This window comes from Musca autumnalis, unplaced genomic scaffold (genome assembly GCF_047663935.1).
Source record: "Musca autumnalis isolate F117 unplaced genomic scaffold, ASM4766393v1 scaffold_5, whole genome shotgun sequence".
Classification (NCBI taxonomy): domain Eukaryota; kingdom Metazoa; phylum Arthropoda; class Insecta; order Diptera; family Muscidae; genus Musca; species Musca autumnalis.
The window spans coordinates 31,463,443-31,490,229 of NW_027412088.1; the positions used below are offsets into that span (position 1 = coordinate 31,463,443).

General features: G+C 39.5%; 1 protein-coding gene across 5 annotated transcripts in view; it reads right to left on the reverse strand.

Moving 5' to 3' along the window:
* Positions 1 to 12,392: 12,392 nt before the first annotated feature.
* Positions 12,393 to 26,787, reverse strand: part of anne (polyamine-transporting ATPase anne boleyn) — a 91,562-nt gene continuing 77,167 nt past the window's right edge. For all 5 annotated transcript variants that reach the window (XM_073992828.1, XM_073992829.1, XM_073992830.1 and 2 more), the window contains 6 exons: positions 20,901 to 21,262; positions 20,639 to 20,837; positions 20,207 to 20,511; positions 19,936 to 20,136; positions 14,965 to 16,855; positions 12,393 to 13,424 (listed from right to left, as the gene is read on the reverse strand). In XM_073992828.1, coding sequence (XP_073848929.1) covers positions 12,688 to 13,424; positions 14,965 to 16,855; positions 19,936 to 20,136; positions 20,207 to 20,511; positions 20,639 to 20,837; positions 20,901 to 21,262 — 3,695 coding nt within the window. In that variant the 3' untranslated portion in view covers positions 12,393 to 12,687. The remainder of the gene's footprint in view (positions 13,425 to 14,964; positions 16,856 to 19,935; positions 20,137 to 20,206; positions 20,512 to 20,638; positions 20,838 to 20,900; positions 21,263 to 26,787) is intronic.

Genomic DNA, 26,787 nt, shown 5'->3' on the forward strand with positions numbered 1-26,787 from the left:
TTTGTAAAAAAAGAACATAGTGGAAAATTTAGAAGCAGCTCTCGTTTGCGTATCCTCTTTTATGAAATATGACCATACTAATAACAGACAGAAGCTATTAGTTTATATCAATGTGTTTTAGAATAATTTATCAATATGTATTACACGTGTAGCCAAATACATAGTATTTACATACATATATATTTGTGCAGTGTTTAAATATTTTGTAAATTGAATATTTTTAAATTTATTTTATATAAATAAATATATGTTACCCGAAACTAAAGATTTTTGATAATTATTTCTGAGATTTTAATGATTTGATGATTGATGATTTTTAAGATTTTGGTAATTTCTAATAACCTTATCCCCGTTTCGCTTATTAAAAGACTTTGGTTTGGTTTGAATTTATTAAAGGTTTATTGTTTTTCTTAAAACAGAACTCAAAACACTTGATTTATTTGTAGAATATCATAATTGTATTTCTATATAATTTGTGTATATATTTTCTTCATTAATAATTACCATATTTTATATAAATTACGAAAGGAATAAAAATTCTAACAAATATATTTATATTCAATAATATATACATAGTTTATATAGAAATAAAAATTAAAATAAACGAAACGAAACAACAATAAAAACAAAGGTTCTCGGGTGGTTCTCTATTTATCACCGATAATGGTAATGCTTAAGTAACTGAATAAACGAGGAAATGAGCATTTGACAAGTGTCCTCAATCTGTCGATAACCAACAGAGGAGAGTCAAACAAGCCGATTTCCTTCCTGTCGCCAGTAGCGAACATCTTAGAGGCACTACTCCAACATGGATTCCGTCATATGTCATATCAGCCGAGAACAGTCTTTGTGGAAGTCGGAAATAAAAAGTAAGAAGGAAATAAGTCTAATGGCCTGTTTCACTTAGACGATTCTTATACCCTAGACAGACGGCAGAGTTAATTTGCATTAAAAATGTCCTAATTTGAATTAATTTTTCACCCTGACAGACTATAGTATCTGCATTTATGTTGTGTTGTTTTTTTTTGTGCCCAGCAGACCATTTCATAAAGATTTACAAAAGTTCGCCAAAATATGCGAAACAAATACACTTTCTACCTTTGATCTTTTCACCACGATGAAGCAAAAATAAATTTAATTTATTCGCGATATTTTTGAGTCTTTTTAATATTATAAAAATATTGCAAAACTTTAGAAAACATTTGAGGAAGATATAATTTTCGATAGAATTGGTATGGTGGGTAATGAAATTTTTTGCGAAAATAAAAATTTGAAAAAGATATTTGTTAGAAGGCGTGAAAAACGATTAGCTGCTATTCTACTCGCGAAAGACCACTACTTATTTTGAAGAAACGCGAAAATTGCTGATTTGCTTTCCCTTTTTATTTTCTTAAACATGGAAATTTGATAAAAGACAATTGATTTTCAACAGCATTGCCATATTGAAATTGCTAAATTCAGTTTAAATTTCCTTTGATTTTGTGCATTAAGAATGTGGATAATGCACGAATTAATTTGAATTAAGGCAGTTAATGCAAATTAACGCTGCCGTCTGTCTAGGGTATAATACAAACTCGTTCGAACTACTACCAAACTTCTGTTTTTTGAGAAAATATTTCATCAATTGTTGTTTTCAATCAAAAAAAATTCTACAACAGGAGTTTGAAAATTCGAACGAATTTGAATTCGAATTGCTTTAGACCTGTAAAGTGAAACTGGGAGTTCCCCAAGGCGGGGTGATATCTACGAAATTTTCCATTTCTTCCATCTGTGTAGTATGAAAATATCGGCCGCTAAATCCACTGACACACTGTTCACCACCAAGACGGCTGAAATGAAGGTCTCCATGAACATATGGGTCGATGGTACCGACGTAGCCCGCCTCAGAAATCGTAATTTTTAGAAAATTTTCGTATATTTTACGTGAAAACGTTCAAATTTCGACCATTGGCCGCCCGGAATGATCTCGAGATGCTTTTTTGACTACCACCCTGTTTGATGGTGTTCAGATTCCGACCACCAACTACATCTAGATATTGGGAGTAACGCCCAATAGCACGTGTAAATCCTCCGCATAACCCTCTGCTATTTGCAACAAGATCAGAAGTAGGAACAACGCTCTCAAATCGCCGACCGGCAGCATTTGGATTGCTGACAAAAACATCTCGTCGGTGTCTTACCTTTGTAAGACTATGTAAAGCTATGCGGCGACGGTGTGGTATGTAAATGTTTGCGTTTCGCAGTCGAAGAATATGCCGGTTTTGTCCCAATGGGTTATGTTCACATTTACGAAAATAATTTGAATAGGCAAACCTGCCAATATGACCTGAAAACTCACGACACCATCGGACCACCTTCATGAGCATTCGATGATTTTACCAATAAATCAGCATAAAATTATGTTGTCGATGCAGTACTTGCTTGGGGGTTATCGCCGTGAGCATCCCTGTCACAATCTAGTGGACAGGCCCTACGGCTGCATGAACAGGATCTCTGGCGCGGTTGTACCTATGGACATTGATGTATCCTGAACGAATCAGGCATAAATGTGAACCAACGCGGAAAACTGAGCGACTATATATCACCGGTCCTGAGATTTGACGATATAGACGTCGTTATACCTAGTAGAGACGACTGGAACCGCAGTAGCCCCCCTCTGGACGGTCTGGCTTTTTATGCAGACGGTTCCAAAATGGAGGAAGGTACCGGGGCTGGCGTCTACTGTGAAATGCTATCTCTTGAGTACAGCTACAGGCTAGACAGCAACTGTAGTGTCTTCCAGGCTGAAATCTTCGCGATTTGGAACGCAGCGGAATTGATAAAAAGTTTGAATGCAGAAATCTTTGAACCGGTGACTATCTTTGTGGATAGTCAAGCGGCTCTTAAAGCCATCAAATCCTGCAACATCAAATCCGATGTCGTCCTTAAGTGATCAGCCTTGGAAACGCTAACTAACAGCTTCCGGCTATGCTGGGTACCAGGACACCGCGACTATTTGGGTAATGAATGAGCAGACGAATTAGCTAGACGAGGATCGCAGTCTACAGATCTAGCTATCGCTGCCTCTATCAAACCACCCATTTGTCATTTCTTTCAAAAAATTGAAACGTTCTCTGACGAAAGAGCCAGTGAATTGTGGCATAATGAACCTAGGTGCATTGTGGCAAGATCCATATGGCCGTCTCTGTCAGTCAAAAGAACGAACTCTCTGTTGAACCTGAGTAAAGCTGAAGTTAGAGTAACGACGGGAGTCATTACTGGACACTGCTATATCAGGGCCCATACGATCAAATTTGATGAGGTTGTTACTGACTACTGCAGACTCTGTGAGAATGAGGAGGAGTTAGAGACGATCGAGCACATCCTGCGTCATTGTCCAGCCTTGGCTCGTAGACGGCATAGATTAGTAGGTGTTCACTTTCCACTGTGTCTAACTTTCTACTCAACTGTGGAACCTGCTGTGATCTACAACATCATCAAAAATCTGAAGTGGCTGGGACAGCGCAACCTGAACGCGTAAATTAATTCAACTATTATGCCTACCATTAACAATAAATATTTTTTCATCCTATAAACTATTCCTCCCCTCTTAAACTTTCTTGTAATTTATTTGTTCTTTACCTTTCTTACAACTTCCTCTTTTTATTTCTTCCCCCTATCCTCTCTTTTCCATCCCCTCTTTTCTTGCAGCTTTTTTCTACTGGATGATCACAATGGACCGGAAGGTCACCGAGTGACGCAGTCACATGTTAGTGGCTGCACATCCCCTAACCTAACCTAGTTACAGTGCGAATATGAAGCGTACTCGTAGACAACCCCAACAATCGCAGCTGTCAAGCCAAACACGAGTGGTTTTAGCCCAAGTAAGATCCGCACGATGAGGCCGACTCAGACACCGATAAACCAGGACCAAATAACTGAAAGATATATCTAAAAACATTTTGCGTAACCACAGCAACAACTTCCTAACCTTCAATGCGGCCTCCAACATGACCTTTCGTTTGAAGTTTTCCCTAACTCCTGCTGCGCAAACTGTAAATCAGTAGATTTCATAGGACTTTTCATAGAACGCCAACAGGACTTCCTATAGAAGACCAATAGGTCTTCCCATATAAGAACAAATGGTGTATTCATAGAAGATAGGTCTTCTCATAGAAGATCAATAGGTCTTCTCATAGAAGATCAATAGGTCTTCTCATAGAAGACCAATATGCTCTCTCATAAAATACCAATAAGTTTTCTCATTGATGACCAATTGATCTGATGTGGCTCCGCGTACGTATTCTCATAGGATTGCAATAGGTCTTCTCATGGAAACACAAAAGGCCTTTTCATAGAAGACCAATAGGTCTTCTCATGGAACCCAATAGTCAGCTCATAGAAGACCAGTAGGTCTTCTCATAGAAGTCCAATAGTTCTTCTCATAGAACACCAATAGGTCAGCTCGTAGTACACCAATAGGTCAGCTCATAGAAAATTAATAGGTCTTCCCATATAAGAAACATTGGTCTTCTCATAGAAGACCAAGTGATATTTAATATAAGATTTTTAGGTCTTCTGTTAGAAGAGCAGTACATCTTTTCATACAAGACCAATAGATCTTCTCATAGAAGACTAATAGGTCTTGGCAAAGAAGAACAATTGGTCTTCTCATAGAAGACCAACAGATCTTCTCTCAGATGACCAATAGGTTTTCTCATTGGGCACCAATTGATCTGATGTGGGGGTACAATAGGACTTCTCATAGGATGCCAATAGCTTCTCTCAAGATCAATAGTTATTTTCATAGAACACCAATAGGTCTTCTCATTGGAGGCCAATGGGCCTCTCATTGAGGGCCAATTGATCTCATAGAAGTATTGGTCTTCTCATAGAAGATAAGATCTCATTGAATAACAATAGAAGAACAATTAGAAGACCAATGGATCTTCTCATAGAAGACCAAGGACGAATTGATCTGATGTGGGGTCCAATAGTTCTTCTCAAAAAACGTCAATAAGTCTTGATAACAACAATAAAATACATACAGTGAGTCAATTAAGTATTTTGCCTCTTTAGAAAATTGAGAAAATTTCAATAAATTCGTTTTAAACCACCAAATTAGTCGTCAAAAAATGGAATATTTGAATGTAGTATGTTTGTGGAGAGTTTAAGATCAAATATCTGCAAGAACCGGTTAATTTTTGGAAGCGGCCAGAAAGGATCTTTGCGATTTTTTAAATAATTTTTTGCCTCTGTTCTTGATTTTTATACATAGTTCCAAACTGTAATTTCTTCCACTATTTGCGATGCATCCTATCTTTTTATTTATTTATACGTTGCGATCGAAGTTTACTTATCATCTTCGAAATATCAACTCGATCAAATGCTTTGAATAAATCCAATGCAACGAGAACTCCATTTTCACCTCTTTCAACTGTCTCTCTAATGGCATCAGTTAAATCACTCAGAAGCGAGGTAGTACTAAGCCCTCGTCTGAAACCATACTGGCATGATTTAAGAAGATAGTTATCAATAAAATGCTCAATTTGCTCAGCGATTTTAGATAAGGCCTGCAAGATACTAATAGGCCTCATGTTTTCAATACCATTTAACTCCCTATATTTGGGTATTGGCACTACGCGTGCAACTTTCCATGCTTTTGGAAAGACTGAAGTTGTCAATATAGTATTGAAGAAATAGGTGACATGTCTAGCAATATATGGTAAAATGAATTTAATAAATCTTATAGGTATGCCGTCTACACCTAAGGATTGAGATTTTATCCGCGACAAGGCTTGAAAAACATCCACCTCATAAACACAATTAAATAAAAAAGGAATAGTTACCATTCACATTGCTTGAATCTACTAAAACTGCACTACCAACAATATCATTTTGCACAAAGAAGTCATTCAAGACTGTAGCATCAAAGTTCGTTTCATGATTGTCGTCATTACCAACAAAACCTCCTGCACGTAGATATTTCCAAACCTGTGTTGGGCCAAGCGTACCAAAAACGTTTGTATAGTGTCTCCTACGCTCACTCCTAAGGACAGACTTCGCTCTGTTTCTAAGAGAGCAATATATTGTCCAATTAGGCTGAGAAGGGTTTCGCAAATACTCCTTATATGTCATACCACGTAGAGAGTTAGCCAAAATTACAGATCGACATTTTAGTCAGGGATCAACAACATTAACAACTCATTTCGTGATAATCGGGACAAAAGAAAAAAGATTCTCAATAAGCGAATCAAAAAAAGAATGTTGAGCATCAACATCCGAGGTGTCATATATCCAGCTAAAGTCGGTCTGAATTAAATAGTTAAGCATACTCTCCCAATCGATATTGTTGAAGTCACGATACTCTACGATGCGTTCCGAAACAGTTAAGTTTATATTAACTACACCAAATATAAAGGCGTGGTGCGAAATTGCTGGATTTTGTACCTGACCAGAAAAACTGAGTGGACAAGAATTGCTGCAGGCACAGAAATCGATTAACGACACAAACTCAGTAGCAACATTGTAGTATGTAGGCAAAGAATTATGTTGAAGAGAAAGGCCAAGCCGAAGACAGATGCTCCTCATGTCTGTAGACTTGGATATATCAAAAAGGTGCAGTTGAAGTCACCAACCACAACAATAGTCATACTGCGCCAGAATATATCCATGTATATTAATATTACCATGTGGAAGATAGACCACTCCAAACAGAACTCTCCTAAACCCCAAGATTAGTTTATAAAGAGCGATTCGCAGACACAAGGGTGCCCAGACTGAAATACAACTTTATATTTAAGACCTTCGCGAATATAAATGCCAACACCGCCACCCTAACATTCGGGCGATCATATCGCACAAACGAGTAGCCAGGGATAGCAACTGCTCTGGTTGAAACATAGGGTTTCAACCATGTCTCATAAACAGCAAATAAAGCAAGACCACTATTATGGATAGCAACTCAACTGTAGTTGCGTTGCCAGATGAGAAAATCATACAATTAAAATAACGGAAACGACAGACATTTTTGTTAAATCCATTCAATATCCGTGTTTTGAAGCTTCAGCTATTAATTTAATTGTAAACAAGTAAAAATGTATCAGTCGGCTTTGCCGACAGAGGTATACCCTCAGCCTGTGTATATTGAAAAAAATTTTTTCCCAAAATACGTATGTATTTAGGGGGTTTTAAATATTTTGGCCGTTTGAACCGACAAAAATTTTGATTAGGATTAAAGATAAAAAGTTTTGCGGAGGAGATACTAAAAGGAATGGATCGACATTGACCGTTATGGAAGTGGATCTCCAGCCACAACATATAGTGCCATAGGGGGTTTTTACAATCTTCGGGCTGTTTGCTCAAGAAGTATGGACTTGCCCCTAAAAAACTTTTACCATCGTAATTGAGGCAGCGAATGCAAGTTGCTTCAACAAAAATTAAAGTGATTCGATAGCAGCTCTTAAAGTGAACTTATCCGAAATTTTGTGTGGGAGGTACCGGATGGAGTGGACAAATATAGTCCATATTTGAACCAGATCTATATCTGGTAGATATATTAGGATGTGTAAAGTATAGACAAATTCGGCCACTCCCTTCAAGAGTTACCGTACGAACAATTTTTCCGAACATTTTTAAACTTTTGTGGGGGAGGTACCTGAAGGAGTGGACCGATGTGGCTTATCTTCAAATTTAAACTATGTTTGGACAAAATATTACTATGGCCATATTTTAGACCGAATCGTCAGATCCGTTCGAGAGTTATCTTGCGCTCCAACCACCTCACACGGTGTCATAGGGGTTTTTTGCAACTTTCCTGCTATTTTCTCAGGAAGTATGGACTTGCCCCTGATGATACTTGTACCGCCGTATGGAGGGCAGTGAATACAAGTTGCTAAAACTAAAATCAAAGCGATTCGAGAGATGGTCCTAAACTGAACTTTTCTCAAATTTTGTGTGGGAGGTACCCGAAGCAGTGGACCTATTAAGACCCTATTGGAACCTCATATTACTCTGGTAGAAACTTTACGCTATACAATGTATGAACCAAATCGGTTACTCCCTTCAAGAGTTATCGTGCGCACAATTTTTCCGAACATTTTCGAACTTTTGTGGGGGAGGTACCGGAAGGATTGGACCGATGTAGCTCACCTTCGAACTTAAACTAAGTTTGGGCAAAATATTACGAAAGCCAAAATTTGAACCGAATCGGTTCATCCGTTCGAGAGTTATCGTGCGCTCCAGCCAGCAGGACAGACAGACGGACGGACATGGCTAGATCGACTCCAAATTGTCTGAAACACATTTCGTCCAAACATACTTGGGGTCTAAAACCATTATTTCGATGAGGCACATTTTCATCGTATCAAAGTGTATATACCCTTCATAGCCTAAAGGCTGAGGGTATAAAAAGTATCAATTTCAATGCGGAAATGGAAATTTCTATTATTAAATTTGCTGTCGGCAACGCAATTGGAGTTGAGTTGCTATCCATAATCGACTCCCAAGTTCTTAACTTCACTTAATGTTGTGTTGTAAGCAGAAGGACGTAAGCTCTGACAATTCAAATGGCCAAAAGACATGCAGTTAGAAAATTGGTTCAATCTATTCCTAAAAAGGACGAATTACCAGCAATAGGACCAAGATTATTATTTACCCCCTGTTTATGTATTTCGAAACGAAAATGTGTGCGCATGAAACACACCCAAACTTTAGTTTTGGAAATATTATTGCCTTTGCTTTTGCTTCAAAACAAAACACAAATTTAAACAACACACTCAAATTTGGTAGTTTTTCTTGCGCATTCATTTTCTTATCGACATACATGAACAGGGGCCTAATTCTCGAATTCGTTATCGAGCGAGTTTTTGTTCAAAGACAAATTACGAACGATCAAAATTTTTGGATTCCCTTGTTCGATCGAAATTATTTAAAAAATTTATCGATACATACGGTTATCGAACGGTGAATCATATGGTAAACACAAAATATTACACACAAACAAGTTGTTGTGCGGCAAGTTTCTCGTAAAATGAAATGAAAACATGAAAATTTTATAAAATAATAGAAAATTGTGAAAAATTAAAAGTAATTGTGATCTGAAATAAATTCCACTATGTGAAAATATAAAAATCGCATTCTGGCATTGAAAAATATATTTTTAATTTTTAAGAAACATCCCGTTTTTGTCTATTTTTTTACTCATTTTATTGAAAAAAGTATTTAGTATGTGATTTTGATTAATTTTAGTGCAAAATGTTTCATTAAAGTTCGTTTTGTGCCACAAAAATAATCATTTCGACAGCAGATGTGTGGCGGACAAAAACTCGCAAGATTCCACTCGAAAGTGTATTCGACAACGGATGCCGTAATCCAAATACTGAAAATATCGATCGAAATAACTCGATCACGTATGCGAGAATTAGGCCCCAGGCCCTTAATGACATGATCAAAAAGTACGAAGGATGAACTACTGGGGAACCTAATTGCAATGAAAAATGAGATCATGAACAAATAAATAAATGAAAGTAAACTTATGTAAGAAATAAAATGCAGGATTAGCAAATTTGAATTCATAAAAAAACCCTTAAGGGGAAATTGAATGCGGAAATAGCTAAATTAAATTCATAAAAATTCTCAAGGGGAAAAATTACTAATGTACTACTCCAAAATGAAAATGTACTATATGTATTTAAGCGCCGGTCAAAAGCTCCTCACAATCACCAATGCGAAGCACCCGTTCATTCCCATTAGGAAATGTTGCGGCAACGGCAGGTTTATCACCATTAACCAAGATAAATTTACTAAGTTTTCCTTGACTTTTTAGCTGTCTACATAGGTACATCAATCTTGCAGAAACTGGCGTTAAGTGATCGTCAAGGTACACGTTTGTTTGGAGATTGCCACCAACAACGGAGGATAACTTAATTGGTGGCCCACGGCGGTAGCTGGCCATAATAGTGTCTCTCACAAGGACAGAATTAAACTTAACCAAAATAGATCGGCCACCAGCAAAATAACAACAATGCTGCAAATCGATCTCATTAATGCAAACATTGCACAAAGCTGCAATTTTCATGACATAATCACTGATGTTATGCAGCACGCGGGGAAGACCATTTATGACGATGTTGGAACGATTAAGTCGTCGTTCAAGTATGGCATTATGCTTCTCCATATCTTCTACTCTTTTCTGAAGAGACACAATACTCGAAACAAAGTTCTTGCATACTTTAACTCATTGTTAATTGCCGCAATGGATGCAGATACAGTGGAAATTTTGTCCTTCCAACCCCTTCGTCATCATTAACTTTACGAAGTCCATCAAAAAATTCTTCACGAAAAGATGCTATCACGCCATCCACAGTACGCTGAAAATCTGCAAGATATGCGTTTCTATGCTTTTCTATCTTCGATTTCAAAGATTCAGCTAATTCATCAAACAACTTTTTCATGTTGTTGTTAACCAGCTCAGTAACATTATCCACAAGACTACTGTCACTATTAGAAGCACCATTTATTGGTACTTATTTGACACCTGGGGCCTAATTACGTGATTCGATATCGAGTTGTTTCGACCCGAGTACTCAAAGTTGGGATGACAACATTCGTTATCGAGTAAAATTATCGAGAAATTGAGCATAAATTTGCGAGTAATTTCTCGTAGCCAAATGACCTATCGTAAACAAACGAAATGAAAGATTTCTTATTGTATTTTTGTTTAAAATATAAAAATTGTTGTTTGTAGACGGTTTATAGAGGGAAAATGATATTCGTAAATAATTGTGAGCATTCTTTACACAAAATAACAAGAGAAATTGGGAAAAATCCTTTTCAGTCGTTTTGAGAAATTGTGATAAAATTAGAATTAAAATAAATACATATGCATGCAATCATTAACCAAAAATTAGTGTTTGCAGTCGTTAAAATACAAGTTGAAAAAATATGAATTTCTGCAAAACAAAAAATTATTTATGGCCTGTTTCACTAAGACGATTCGAACAGAAATTCGTTCGAACTACTACCAAACTTCTGTTTTTTGAAAAATATTTGATTTATGTTAGTTTTCAATCAAACAAACATATTCTACAACAATAGGAGCTTGGTCGTAGTTTGAACGAATTTGAATTCTAATCGTCTTAGAGAAACAGGCCATTAATATTAATAGCCTTCACTTTATAGGTGAACAGCTTTTAATAAAGTGCATTTTAAACAGTTCATCCCCCCTTGTTTACCAAAGGAAATACTCTCTCAGAGAGGCTAAGTCAAAACACCCACCAAATTCTCTCATTTATTTTGAGAGAGAATTATTAAGGTAGATGTATTAGCAAACTGTAACAAGAATGTCAAAACAATTTTGCAAACATTACTAATTTTCATATTTTCTTAGCACAACTTCATTCCGAAATTATTATTCAATGTATTGTTCAAAAAATTCCACAAATATTTACATTTTTCATCCATAATTTTGTCTTTTAGTTTTTGCTTTGAAATAAACACATTTTTTTGACATCTACCTTCATAAAATTCCCTGAAGAACACATAGTCGATTACCGGTTACTCTCGAAACATTCGATCAACGATTTCGATCGAGTCTTATCATGCCGTTTTTTTCTCGTGTCGAAAACTTATTCACGAGTAAATTCACGATCGAATCGACTCACATAATTAGGCCCCTGGCTGACATCCACAATGTAATTATCTTTTTAGTATCGTGTCCCAAGACATGTAGACAAAATATCAAATTCCAATTTGTTGAGTAAAGCCAATTTTTTTTTTTTTTTTTTTTTTTGTTTTTCCCATAGAGTCTTTGGCCAATAAAAATTCTAAAACGCCATATGAAGGTACCTGCTTTTAAAATAGACAACCTGATTGGTTTTTTGACACAATTTACTTATTTAAAAAACAACCCCCATCCATTTCCAAACAAATGCTAACAATTATTCTCAAATAAAAACTAAAACACTAATAAAAAGACGAAATAATTATTGTTTTGTTTCTTACATAATATAATTATGATATATAATATATTTTAGTTTTTTGTTGTTGTTGGTTTATCATTCATTTCAAACCTTAAGCTTAATTGCATTTATTTCATACATACCTAAACTTAAATAATAAACATTATTGCATATTTCTAAAAAATATAGTTTTTTTAGAAAAGAAAAAATATTTAGCTTAAATAAAAACAATATATGTAAATGTATAATGATAAATGAAGAAAAATAATTAAATAAGTTTTAAATTTCCGCACAGAACTCTAAGAGTTCCATTGGGGGCTAAGTAACAAAAATTAAGTGGTAGAGAGTAAATAAATCATAGTTTTTATAGCTATCCTATTAAGTTATGGTTTTGTTTTGTTTGTTGTTTCTGTTGTTTTTTTGCTAATAATGGTAGTAAGTTTCTCGGCATTGTTTTGTTTTATTTTTGATATCTTTTTTTTTTTTTTTTTTTGTTTCTTTATAAGTACAAAATAATATAAATATTTCTACAAAATTGAACTATCTGTTGTTTATCTTTTGTTTTTCTATTCTCTTTCTTAACTTTTTCTCTTTTCTTAATTTACAATTTAAGTTGACTTTTACAATTGTGGGTTTTGTTGTAAGTTTCCTATGAATAAACTAAACAATAGTAAGTAGGTAGACCTCGTAAAAAGGAATAGTTTTGGGGAGTTGGGGGAAGGGGAAGGTTGTTTCTATTATAAATTCTCTAATTATTGGCAACATTTGCACTCAACGTTGCCGCATCTACTGCTGCGGCTGCACCATCGTCAGTGTTGGGATTTGAGAAAGTGGAGGATCGTGGTAGTGGTGTTTCTGTTGTTGGTGTATCCACATCAAAGAAACTATTCAATGGATTATGGTCATCCGACACGGGAGTATCGAAATTTTGTTCCGCACTTATTTCAAAATAGGCCGGATTAATGTTGCTCTGTCTCTTTGCCTGTGGCATTGATTCAACAACCTCCGTTATTTGTGGCCAATTCTTAAAGAACTGCATATCGTATTCAATTTGCATATAACGTCGCTTCGATGTCTTCACATCACGATCCCGTTTCGCTTGGAATTTCTTGAACAGACAATATTCCACAATCAACGTTTCGATCACCACATGAGCCACAAATGCCGCAGCACCATAGATTAACATCCAATAACGGAAATTCATTTCGGGCGGTAAAATTAATTGGAAAAATTCTGACAACCATGCCGGTGGATAGACAATGAGGTAGATAACAATACACGTATTAACAATGAGTGTCAAACAGAAGGGTAAATTCGACCAGATGGGTCGACGATATGGAGCACCTTTGGAGAATACAAAAGCTAAAATGATATACTGGAAACTGGATATGGCAAACATTGTGTAGTTTTCCCAACAGCCTAAATGTTCGTCACTGCTGTAGACGAACGGTTCGAACCATTCTTGTTGATGTATATGGAACCAGCCTGTAAAGAGAAAGGAAGAGAGAGAGGGAATTTTAATTAATACAAAAATAAATTGAGGGACATAGCGGGAGCAGAACGTCTTCTCATAGAACAGCTGAAGGTCTTCTAATAGAAGAGCAGAAGGTGTTCACATAGAAGAGCAGAAGGTGTTCTCAGAGATGAGCAGAAGGTCTTCTAAGAGAAGAACGGAAGGTCTTCTAAAAGAAGAGCAGAAGGTCTTCTCAGAGAGTAACAGAAAATCTTCTCAGAGAAGAGCAGAAGTTATTTCCATAGAAGAGTAGAAGGTCTTCCCAATGAAGAGCAGAACGTTCTTTTCAGATTAGAGCAGAAGGTCTTCTCAGAGAAGAGCAGGAGGTCTTCTCATAGAAGAGCTGAAGGTCTTCTTATAAAAGAGCTGGAGGTCTTCTCATAAAAGAGCTGAAGGTCTTCTCATAGAAGAGCTGAACGTTCTTTTCAGAGAAGAGCAGGAGGTCTTCTCATGGAGGTCTTCTCATAGAAGAGCTGAAGGTCTTCTCATAGAAGAGCTGAAGGTCTTCTCATAGAAGAGCTGAAGGTCTTCTCATAGAAGAGCTGAAGGTCTTCTCATAGAAGAGCTGAAGGTCTTCTCATAGAAGAGCTGAAGGTCTTCTCATAGAAGAGCTGAAGGTCTTCTCATAGAAGAGCTGAAGGTCTTCTCATAGAAGAGCTGAAGGTCTTCTCATAGAAGAGCTGAAGGTCTTCTCATAGAAGAGCTGAAGGTCTTCTCATAGAAGAGCTGAAGGTCTTCTCATAGAAGAGCTGAAGGTCTTCTCATAGAAGAGCTGAAGGTCTTCTCATAGAAGAGCTGAAGGTCTTCTCATAGAAGAGCTGAAGGTCTTCTCATAGAATAAGTTCTTCCCACAGAAGACCAGAAAATCTTCTTGTAGATCAGAGGGTCTTCTCGTAGGAGACCAGAGAGTCATCTCGGAGAAGACCAGAAGGTCTTTTCATAGAAGATCTGAGAGTCATCCCGTAGAAGTAAGAAGAGCTTCTCATAGAAGAGCAGGTAAGGTCTTATGAAGGAACAAAAGGTATTCTCAAAGAAGAGCTGAAGATCTTCTAATAGAAGATCAGAGGTGTTCTCGTAGAAGACCAGAAGCTCTTCTCGTAAAAGTTCTCATATAGACGAAGAGAGGATCATCTCGTAGAAGACCAAAAAATCTTCCCTTAGAAGACCAGAAAATCTTCTTGTAGAAGATCAGAGGGTCTTCTCGCGGAAGACCAGAAGGTGTTCTCGTAGAAAAGCAGAAGCTCTTTATATAGAAGACTAGAAGGTCTTCTGGTGGAAGATCAGCCAGGACTTCTCGTATAAGAGCAGAGAGTCTAGAAGACCAGACGGTCTTCCTGTCGGAGTCTAGATCTTTCCGTAGAAATCCAAAAGGTAGAAGAAGGTAGAATATCTAGAGGCCTCATAAGAAGACCTTTTTAACTCATATAGATAACATATACGTCTGTGTCCACATCTTGACCTTATCACTTAATTTATATGGGTAAAACTTATTCAATATCTGTGTCAACTCACCTGCAACCTGGAATGCAACAACCACCAACAAATGCATAACAATCGAGGCCAGCGGTGTTAACGATATCAACGATGACAGCGGCACTTGCTTCACCAATGGTCCATTGAACGATTCCGTTTTACCAAAGAAAAATGCAAAGATCGAGATTAAACCCAAATCGATATATAAATACTGTTTATCCGTTAAATTCGAATCGATGGAATAGAGAATCATAACCGATACAAATTGCACCATCGAATAGGCAGCCATATATTTGAAAATACCAAATGAGGTAACCAAGGCGGCACGTCCCTCCTTTATGACATTCGGTACGGCAGCTATGGTGGGGTTACGCGAGGTAAAAGGCGAGGCAATTGATGATTCTGTTTCACTCAGGGAAATACCAGTGTGGGCCACTTTTAAGGCACCACAATCGTTGGCACCATCACCACACATGGCCACACAATAGTCCATGTTTTGTAGTTCTACAACTAGGGCCTGTTTTTGTTCGGGTGACATGCGGGCATAGATGACACCGCGGGTTAGGAAATTCGGCAACAAATCCGGATAATAGTCCTTAACAATTTGCCATGTCTTTCCGACCATGGCAAAACGATAATTATCACGCCAGTTTTTGTTCAACAATGAGGTGGGTGGTGGTGGTTCTGCATCGAGGGGAGAATTCAAACCAAGTTCCGTGTCATTGTGGGTCCAGGTATCTACAGTTTCAACACTACCACAACTTTTGCTATTTGGTATTGTTATCGAGGCAGCACTTGACAAAGAGGCCACATCACCATTCAGGCGATGATAGTTGGTGTCGTACAACGAAGAATCATTGGTATTGGATGAGGTGAGAGTGCCATTAGTTTTACCATTTGTTAATGAGGTAGAGGCACACGAGGCACTGCCCAAATCCAGAGTATAATAAAGCTCATAATTGCTGTGATCCGTTTCGTTGTGTTGTTGTGAATGATGATGATGGTGGTGGTGGTGATGATGATGATCTCCTCCTGCTCCTCCCTCTGCATCGGCTTTGTGACGTACATTTACCGTAACCACCGGCTGATTAGAGCTAACAATGCCACAGTCACGGGCCACACTTAAGGCCGTCAATATATTATCACCCGTTATCATAATGGAACGTATGCTGGCCTTGGTCAAGGCTTCAATGACCTCGGTTGTATCGGGTTTCAAGCGATTCTCCAATACCACAAAACCCAAAAATTCCAAATCACTTTCAGCACTTTCACGAGGCAAACGTTGCACTTTGGTATAGTTGACTTTGGTACTTAGCGACTTGTAGGCCAAGGCTATGACACGATAACCCTGCTTGGCATACACCGATAACTGTTGGGAATAGTTGTCGGGTAGACTTTCAGGTAAACACAGCTGCTGCAGCATTTCCGGGGAACCTTTGCAGTAGACATTGAAATGTTTCTCGCTAAGGCGCCGAGTTATCACCGACATACGTTGGAGATTTGAGGTAAATGGAAATTCACGAACAATACCATGATCATTGACAGCTTCACCATTTAACAGGCCCACATCGGATAGCAGATCATCAACGGAAGATTGACGCTCAACCATTTTTGGTTCTTCTGTTGAGGGTTGTTTTTCCACCTTTGGTGGACGCACCACTGTGGGATGTAATAAACCATATTTCTGATTGTCTGGTACCCCTTGGGCATCTTCCAATATCCAACCTGTCGATTCAAACATTTTTAAATCTAGCGGATCACCCATCATTTTGTTGTTCATTATGGTAATGGAATGACAAGTGACCATGCCAAAGAGAAAATTATCGAAAGGCAGACGTTCGATTTGTTTGATGGGTATTTGGAATTGATTGGTGGCCGACTTGGGTACAACACCCCACATGTCCAGGCCATCTTCGGTGAGGGTTCCGGTCTGCAAATAAAAAAAAATAAAAGAGAATGGAATTAGAAATCTTGTTACCCATTTATGAAAGTAAACTCTCCGTGAGTTTTGTCTCTCTGCCGTTTTAACTTAAAGGAGAGAAGGAGAAAACTCCCAGGGAGTTTCATTCGATTTTTTTGTGTTTCTAACTGAAATTGTGGAGTTATTTCCAAATTCGGGAGCAGTTTTTCTCAATCAGCTCTTGTTTTCGAGATATAACTCAGGACCCTATTTTACGATTTTTCCCAGATTTTCGCTATGCTTGGCTTCCAGAAATATAGGTTCAGTGTTTTTTAAACATGAAATTGTTAAGAAGATGTCGTGTGATGGATTCAAACAGGTTTGTAGAAGCACCCTTTCTTTTGGAAAGGGTCTATAGAAGCACCCTTTCTTTCGGAAAGGTTCTATAGAAGCACCCTTTCTTTCGCAAAGGGTCTATAGAAGCACCCTTTCTTTCGGAAATGGTCTATAGAAGCACCCTTTCTTTCGGAAAGCGTCTATAGAAGCACCCTTTCTTTCGGAAAGGGTCTATAGAAGCACCCTTTCTTTCGGAAAGGGTCTATAGAAGCACCCGTTTTTTCGGAAAGGGTCTATAGAAGCACCCTTTCTTTCGGAAAGGGTCTATAGAAGCACCCTTTCTTTCGGAAAGGGTCTATAGAAGCACCCTTTCTTTCGGAAAGGGTCTATAGAAGCACCCTTTCTTTCGGAAAGGGTCTATACAAGCACCCTTTCTTTCGGAAAGGGTCTATAGAAGCACCCTTTCTTTCGGAAAGGGTCTATAGAAGCACCCTTTCTTTCGGGAAGGGTCTATAGAAGCACCCTTTCTTTCGGAAAGGGTCTATAGAAGCACCCTTTCTTTCGGAAAGGGTCTATAGAAGCACCCTTTCTTTCGGACAGGGTCTATAGAAGCACCCTTTCTTTCGGAAAGGGTCTATAGAAGCACCCTTTCTTTCGGAAAGGGTCTATAGAAGCACCCTTTCTTTCGGAAAGGGTCTATAGAAGCACCCTTTCTTTCGGAAAGGGTCTATAGAAGCACCCTTTCTTTCGGAAAGGGTCTATAGAAGCACCCTTTCTTTCGGAAAGGGTCTATAGAAGCACCCTTTCTTTCGGAAAGGGTCTACAGAAGCACCCTTTCTTTCGGAAAGGGTCTATAGAAGCACCCTTTCTTTCGGAAAGGGTCTATAGAAGCACCCTTTCTTTCGGAAAGGGTCTATAGAAGCACCCTTTCTTTCGGAAAGGGTCTATAGAAGCACCCTTTCTTTCGGAAAGGGTCTATAGAAGCACCCTTTCTTTCGGAAAGGGTCTATAGAAGCACCCTTTCTTTCGGAAAGGGTCTATAGAAGCACCCTTTCTTTCGGAAAGGGTCTATAGAAGCACCCTTTCTTTCGGAAAGGGTCTATAGAAGCACCCTTTCTTTCGGAAAGGGTCTATACTATAGAAGCACCCTTTCTTTCGGAAAGGGTCTATACTATAGAAGCACCCTTTCTTTCGGAAAGGGTCTATACTATAGAAGCACCCTTTCTTTCGGAAAGGGTCTATACTATAGAAGCACCCTTTCTTTCGGAAAGGGTCTATACTATAGAAGCACCCTTTCTTTCGGAAAGGGTCTATAGAAGCACCCTTTCTTTCGGAAAGGGTCTATACTATAGAAGCACCCTTTCTTTCGGAAAGGGTCTATACTATAGAAGCACCCTTTCTTTCGGAAAGGGTCTATAGAAGCACCCTTTCTTTCGGAAAGGGTCTATAGAGCACCCTTTCTTTCGGAAAGGGTCTATAGAAGCACCCTTTCTTTCGGAAAGGGTCTATAGAGCACCCTTTCTTTCGGAAAGGGTCTATAGAAGCACCCTTTCTTTCGGAAAGGGTCTATAGAAGCACCCTTTCTTTCGGAAAGGGTCTATAGAAGCAACCTTTCTTTCGGAAAGGGTCTATAGAAGCACCATTTCTTTCGGAAAGGGTCTATAGAGCACCCTTTCTTTCGGAAAGGGTCTATAGAAGCACCCTTTCTTTCGGAAAGGGTCTATAGAAGCACCCTTTCTTTCGGAAAGGGTCTATAGAAGCACCATTTCTTTCGGAAAGGGTCTATAGAAGCACCCTTTCTTTCGGAAAGGTCTATAGAAGCACCCTTTCTTTCGGAAAGGGTCTATAGAAGCACCATTTCTTTCGGAAAGGGTCTATAGAAGCACCCTTTCTTTCGGAAAGGGTCTATAGAAGCACCCTTTCTTCCGGAAAGGGTCTATAGAAGCACCCTTTCTTCCGGAAAGGGTCTATAGAAGCACCCTTTCTTCCGGAAAGGGTCTATAGAAGCACCCTTTCTTCCGGAAAGGTTCTATAGAAGCATCCTTTCTTCCGGAAAGGGTCTATAGAAGCACCCTTTCTTTCGGAAAGGGTCTATAGAAGCACCCTTTCTTTCGGAAAGGGTCTATAGAAGCACCCTTTCTTCGGAAAGGGTCTACAGAAGCACCCTTTCTTTCGGAAAGGGTCTATAGAAGCACCCTTTCTTTCGGAAAGGGTCTATAGAAGCACCCTTTTTTCGGAAAGGGTCTATAGAAGCACCCTTTCTTTCGGAAAGGGTCTATAGAAGCACCCTTTCTTTCGGAAAGGGTCTATAGAAGCACCCTTTCTTTCGGAAATGGTCTATAGAAGCACCATTTCTTTCGGAAAGGGTCTATAGAAGCACCCTTTCTTCCGGAAAGGGTCTATAGAAGCACCCTTTTTTCCGGAAAGGGTCAACAGAAGCACCCTTTCTTTCGGAAAGGGTCTATACTAGCACTCTTTCTTTCAGAAAGGGTGTCTAGAAGCACCCTTTCTTTCGGAAGGGGTCTATAGACCTGTTTGAATCGATCACACGACATCTTCTTAACAAACTCATGTTTAAAAAGACCGAAAAAATATTTCTCGTTGCCGAGGAAAACGAAAATCTGGGCAAAAATCTTAAAAAGAGTCCTGTGCTATATGTCGAAAGCAAGAGCTGATAGAGAAAAACTGCTTCCGGATTTGAAAATAACTCGACAATTTCAGTTAGAAACACAAACTAATTCGGATGAAACAAAAGTGCTTTTGATATCGCTTACCTTATCGAAACAACAACAATCTATGCTGCCGGCCACATTTATCGAACGCGGTGATATGCAATAAATATTATTGCGTTCCAAACGTTTCTGGGCATAAAACCGGCCCACTGTCATGGCAGCTGGTAAGGCTGGAGGCACAACAACAGTTATTAAATCCAATGATTCAACAATTATTTTGGTGGCATCTATGTTTCTCATTATCTGCAAACAAAGAGAGAGAGAGAGATTAATATCCTATTCGAGGAAGGTAAATAAGTGTCAACTACCTCACCTTACTGACTAGCGTATATATGAATCCAATTAAGGCAATTAAACCCAAAAACTCAATAAACTTATAAGAGTCCTGCTCAAATTTATAATCAACTGGTGGTGGGTACAATATGGAACGTATCAAACCGCCTTTGGCCGTTATATTGCCCGTATTTATGACAATGGCTAGCACCTTTTCCGAGCCGATATAGCGGGTCTGTATAACTTTGGTACCACAGAAGAGCGTGTGACGTGCATGTTCCTTTTTGTCAAAGACAACATCACGTTTGGATGGCAGTGGCGTCTTGGTAACCGGTACACTTTCACCTAAGGGGGAGGGATGGGGAGGAGGATAAAATACCATACTCAGTATTTGCTAAATGTCCACATGAATAACAACAATATCAATAACAACAACATCAAGAACAACAAGACTCCAATTTTTTCTTCATACCAGTTAACATGGCCTCATCTAGGATACAATTGCCCGACAACAAAACAGCATCGCATTGCATGGTACAACCGCTGGAGGGTATTTCAATAATATCACCCGGCACCAAACGTTGAGTCGGTAGCTCGTGGACCTCGCCCCGTTCTCCAACAATTAAGGCAGTACCAGTATTTTGTACAGTCTCACGGAGGGCATCTTGATTCTGCAAAACAAAAAATTGATTAAAAAAAAGAGTTAAAGATTTGCAAAATTTCATTGGTAGAACCTTTTTCGTTTGTATAATCGACATAGTTATGCCAAACACTGACATCAACACAATAACACAGGCATAGTAGTAGTAGTCGTAGGCAAACCACAACACCACCGAAAATATTTGGAATACATAAAACGGATTAAGTACTTCTAAGAACAACAACGTTTTCACATCTTTATAAGGAACTGTTATTTCGTTTGGCCCATAGACTAGGCGCCGTGCCACTCTCTCCTGCTGACTGAGGCCATGTTGTTGATGAAAATATGCATTGGACACATCGACATCCAGTCCTTGCAATTTGTCAAAGCTTTGCGTTTGTGAATTCCAGGCATAGCGTAGCTGTTTACAGACGAATATCCGGGCACTTGTACAATCTGAAAAGGAATTAATTGAGAGTGTTTTAGTTGGAGATGTTAAAATGTAAAATAAATGATGAGATTCTCTATGAAACAAGTAAAAAGGAATCAGTCAGCTATGTCGCCTCTACTCTCAGGCTATGAGTGTGGACCTAAATGGCCTTGAACAAAGCATTCAATTTAAAAAGAATGACATTTTTGAATATGAAAAAAAGAAGTATCCTGGTGAAGTTTTATCCATTATAAGGTAGGTTTTTCACAAAAAGTGGGCCATTGACAGACCAACAACTGTGGGAAGGGTCGCACCACTGTTGAATGTAGTAAACTATATTTCTGTTTGTCAGGTACCACATAGGCATCTTCCAATATCCAACCTGTCGACATTTTCAAATCCAAAATATATATCACCCATTCTGTTTTGTTCTTCATTATGGTTATTGAATGGCAAAGGGTCATGCCAACGAGAGAAAATTATCAAAGGTGACAAAATAAGTTTTGGAATTTTCCAGGACGACTTTTTAGGCGTCTGTGAAGTAGTGGTATTCGATTTTCCCACTACGACGGTACATGTATTTTCAGGGGCAAGTCCTTACTTTTTGAGATAATGCCTGAGATATAAGATAACCCTCGAAGGCAGAAACAGATTTGGTCCAAACGTTGTACATCGTATTATGTAGACGTCAGAAGTATTGTGTGTTCCATATTTTTTCTTTAGGTCCGAGGCTGAGGGTATATCTCTGTCGGCTAAGCCGACTGATACTTTTTTACTTGTTTGTTCTTCATTATGGTTATTGAATGGCAAAGGCTCGTGCCAATGAGAAATTTATCAAAGGTGACAAAATAAGTTTTGGAATTTTCCAGGACGACTTTTTAGGCGTCTGTGAAATAGTGGTTTAACAAACGTTGGTCACTGACAGCTACAATCAACACTGTCTACACGAAAAGTATTAATAGTCCTGCATATAGTTTTGGAACTTTAGGGTAGATATCGAAGAGTGTATGGAGAATAAAATGATAATACTGTCGGCAGTAAAAACACGGGAATAATTGCACTTTTAAGCAGAAGATGTATGAATGATTGACAAATATTAGGACATTTCGGGCCCATACCTCGTGAAGTTTTGACTTCTCTTAAACAAAATGATAGCATTGTGGTCAAGATTACAGGGCTATGTACTTTTAAAATTTCAACTCGATTCCAAAAGTGGTCTTAAACTAGATTTAAGTGCAAAATTGTTAAAATTTTGTAGAGGTGGTACCTTAAGTAATGGTGCGACAAATGTTTGGAAGTCGGTCGTTTCCATAGTTATCGTACCCACTAGGCAATTTAGTTGGTCATCACAGAATTTTTTAGAGCTTTTGAACCATTATGCCTGCTTACATCCTTGCCTGGTGGAACCACCCTGCAAACTTTCCAGGATTGTGGTACAATATGAGTGGCTAATGCTATATTGAGAACACTTGTCAAATACTCAATTGAACCCGGATCCTGTCACTTAAACATTATAATTGAGAATCCGTGCGGACCCAATGCTTTGGATGATTTCGCGTTCGAATAACATTTGCAACATCGCTCACAGTGGTGGTACCTCCTCTGCTGAGAGGGCTTTCTTATATGGCGTAGCACATTTCATTTTGCCATATGACTCTAGGAGAGCTCTATAAATTGCCGGTTAAAATAAAACGTGTACCTCTTCGGGTCTGGATCTATCATTGTCACGTCTTTCTATAATCCTTTTTTTCGGGATTCACGAGTGTTTAAACACCGATGTACACAATTTACTTAATCCTGTACTAATGTTGCACTCTTCAAATGGTCTAGCCAAGTATTCCGCTTATGCTCCCTAGCCTATTGACATCAAGTGTATGTTCCCTAACACTTGGGTCTTCATGGTTCGTACAACGAAGTTCATCACACTCATTTGCTAGTCCCATTGCCTCTGCTGAGAAATTGTAAGGTATGTAGGGTCCAGTACAACATCACAATTTTTGGAGCAGAGATTCCTTTTGGAGATGAAAGCCCTTGGTGAGTATATTAAGAATCTCAAAAGACAGATCCGCCGTGAGTCGAACTTCCGCGTTATGGCGTGATGAAGTTTTTGCTAGAGACCCTGTAAGGCATCCGGAATTGGCGTTATATCTTTGATCACTGTTTTAGCTTATTTTTGAGATGACATGTCTGCAGTCAAATCGAATGAGGATTATTTTCGTCCTTTAATTTAAGAGACACTATAAAAGTACCACAAGATTTCGTTTTTCGGCTTCGAAATGTTCTGCAAAAATGTCGCTCAGAAAATTTTAGGTACGGTTCTCATTGACAACTAATCGATTTTGTGGCAAAAGCAACAGTGAATAAAGATATAACGCTAATTCCTGATGGCTTACAGGATCTCTAGCAAAAACTTCATCACGTCATAAAGCGGAAGTTCGACTCACGGCGGATCTGTCCTTCGGGGTTCTTAATATACTCACCAAGGCCTTTCTTCCCCAACAGGAATGTTCGTGCCCCAGACTTTCACCTCCATTTTGTTGCACATTGTGGTTTAAGGACGGCATTACGCTTTGGTAAATGAGTCTGTGGATGAAGAGGTGGTTCTTTCTCTCACATTCCCAACCGCAAAGCTTCTGGTGACAAACAGTAGCTGGAAGTGTTCTGGAGGTCCGAATTCACAGAAATTTGCTAAAGATATCACTCACCGAAACAAGAAGAATGGAGCAGAGCAGCCAAGATCACCCATACACGTTAACGTGACTCCAACAACAACATATGTTTTCTTTATTCTCAATTGTCGTGGTTTAGCAAAGGAAAGACTCGCAGAGGGAGTCGTCAGCTGGCTGATACGACTGGCGGTCCACCAACCTCAAAGCAGGTAAGTGGCCCGAAGACAACCACTTCACAACAGGCTTGTGTAAAGAGAGTGCGGTCTTCGAAGGATCCACAGGTAGGTGCAAAGAGGCAATCAGTCGGCAATCACTTGGCTTCGTACGAAAAGGTGGCCGCTCGCCAGATAGTTAAGCAAGTTGAACCTGGTAAGGAAGCCTGGGTCAACCGCAAAGGTAGCCTGGGGGCAAAAACCCTGTGGTGAGAAGCAGCACGAGTCATCTTTACCTATGAGGATGAACTCCCCAGATGACCTTGTGGATGCGATCATTGATAAGTCTGATCCTGAAGACAGGACCGGACCAGTGGGGATCATTAGTTGCTGGTGAAAAGTCTTCCGATGAAGGTTATCGCTTCTGACAACGTGGATGACAGAAAGACCGGCTTTGGCAGTGCTGCGATCAGAAATCAAAAGTGTTCCTCATCTAGACAATAATGCCTCTGGCACACTTTAGGAGGGTTGCAAGCTGGCCACGGTCTCTCATGTAGGCTTACAGCCACTTGCAGACACTGATGTGGCAGAGGTGTTGAAGCTGACCGGAAAGCAGAATGGAGCCTCCAAACCGACAGTTGGATGTTGGTCAACTACTTCCATAATGGTGGGGGTATCGTTATAAAGTCATCGCAAAATACATTAAGGACTGTAAGGGAAAGCTGTACTGCGGGTTGGAGTGGCTTCGATTCCGCATTTCGAAGTCAAAGTAAAGAATTTAGACAACATGGTCTTTGTCGAACTGCTTCTCTCCCTTACAAAGTACCGAAGTAGACATCGCTTTGTTGTTGTTGCAACAGCATAGAAACTTACGTAGTAGCATAGGCTTAATGCTGGGTTGGTAGGCGCTGGCCGAAACACTATGGTCTCGGGTCAATTCGGTACGAAAGAACCCGCTGCCGTGGGATTGTACACAACGTTTTGGACTTCCTTCCTGAGGATTTCAAAACAATCTTCGACACCCCTAAACTGTGCCTCAACGAAATTATTTTTTTAAGTTCTGTGAGGGTGTTACCCCAATAAGTTGTCCGATACATTTTAGAGCACGATTTAACTTTAAGAGAAATATTACTAAGTGCAAAGTTTGGACCAATGACAATCACTCCTTTCGGTAGTTGTCGTGTTAATAGTGTACACCACTCATTTTCAATTTAACGGCAGCGGATTGACCGGGAACTACACAACATCATTGTTCCGGCCAGCGGCTGCCACCTCAGTGTACATATGTTTGTATTTGTTTCGTTTTTCTGTGTTGGGAGCAGCATATCGCGGAATGCCTGCTCTGAATCCCTTTGGTCCGTGCCGGGACGAAGAAAAATCCAGGACCAATATATTTGTGCTCGGTTTGTCACATCCGCATCTTCACCCACATCCAGCCTTCGGTGAGATGCAATAGATATCAGGAGTGGGTGCATCTAAGGGGTTGCTCTGGACTTGTCCACGTGAGGGACTACGACAGGGACTATGTTGCTGCATGCTGTGTGAATACAGTCCCCAGTGAGTAGTCATCGGATTATGAATCTCCCTCGTCATCTGATTATGAGACTCCCCCGCAGTCTCCTCGACAACAACCGCACATGCAGCCTTTAACACCAGCCGTTGTTGTCCCAATCTCAGAAAATGCATCCTTTTTGCAATTTAATTGCAATGGACTCCGAGGTAAGGTCGTAGATAGTCGTAGTAGATTTCATGAGTATCTCAGATTACGTGCCCAACATTAGCCCGATTTTGGAAGGTCATAATCGTCTGGTCCTGGGGGACTTTACTTCGCATCATAAGATGTGGCAGACAGCCCTCGGAAACGACCAGAAAGGTACAGCGCTGGCTGAGCAGATTGACAGCTCTACGTTTTGCACGGTTAATGAGGACCCCCCTACCAGAATTAGAGGAGAGTGTCACAGCTCGCCAGACATAACCATCGTGTCACCTGGTCTGAACCCGTCATTTCCCTTGGATCCTTGGATTTCATTACCTCTGAACGCCGCACATTCGTCAATCATAAGAAAGATGATTGACCGCGTTTCAGAGAGTTCACCAATCACCGCTTCAGAGAACTGCCCAATCCTTCTGATGTTCGGGTAGCTGAAAGGACGTTCCAAGACATCATCACTGCTGCAACCGCTCGCCATATCCCTGCTGGTCGAATACCCGAATTAGCAAATGAGCGTGATGAGCTTCGCCGAACCAACCCCAATGACCCTAGAGTCAGGGATCTGACACTGGAAGTTAACAGGCTGGTCGGTGAGCATAAGCGGAACAAGTGGTTAAATCATCTGAAGAGTTGCAACATTGGAGCCGGTATAGGTGAATTGTGGACAACGGTTAAGTAACTTTCGAACCCTGAAAGAAGGGAAGATAGGACCTCAGTCACGTTTGGCGACGTTACGTTGACTGACCCAAAGAGGTGTGCAAGTTATTTCAATCGACAGTTTGTCGAACACGTCGCATCAGATATCTTCCTGCCGAGGAGGAACCATCACAATTTACGATGGATGATGTTGCCAATGCCATCAGGAACGGTAAATCATTCAAAGCGTTTGGCCCTGATGGAATCTCCATGGTAATGCTGAAGCAGCTGAATGAGCCGGGAGTGGAGTATCTCACTAAAGTTCTCAACTTGTCTCTATCCACCCTCATTGTTCCCGAAGTCTGGAAAATGGGCAGGGTGGT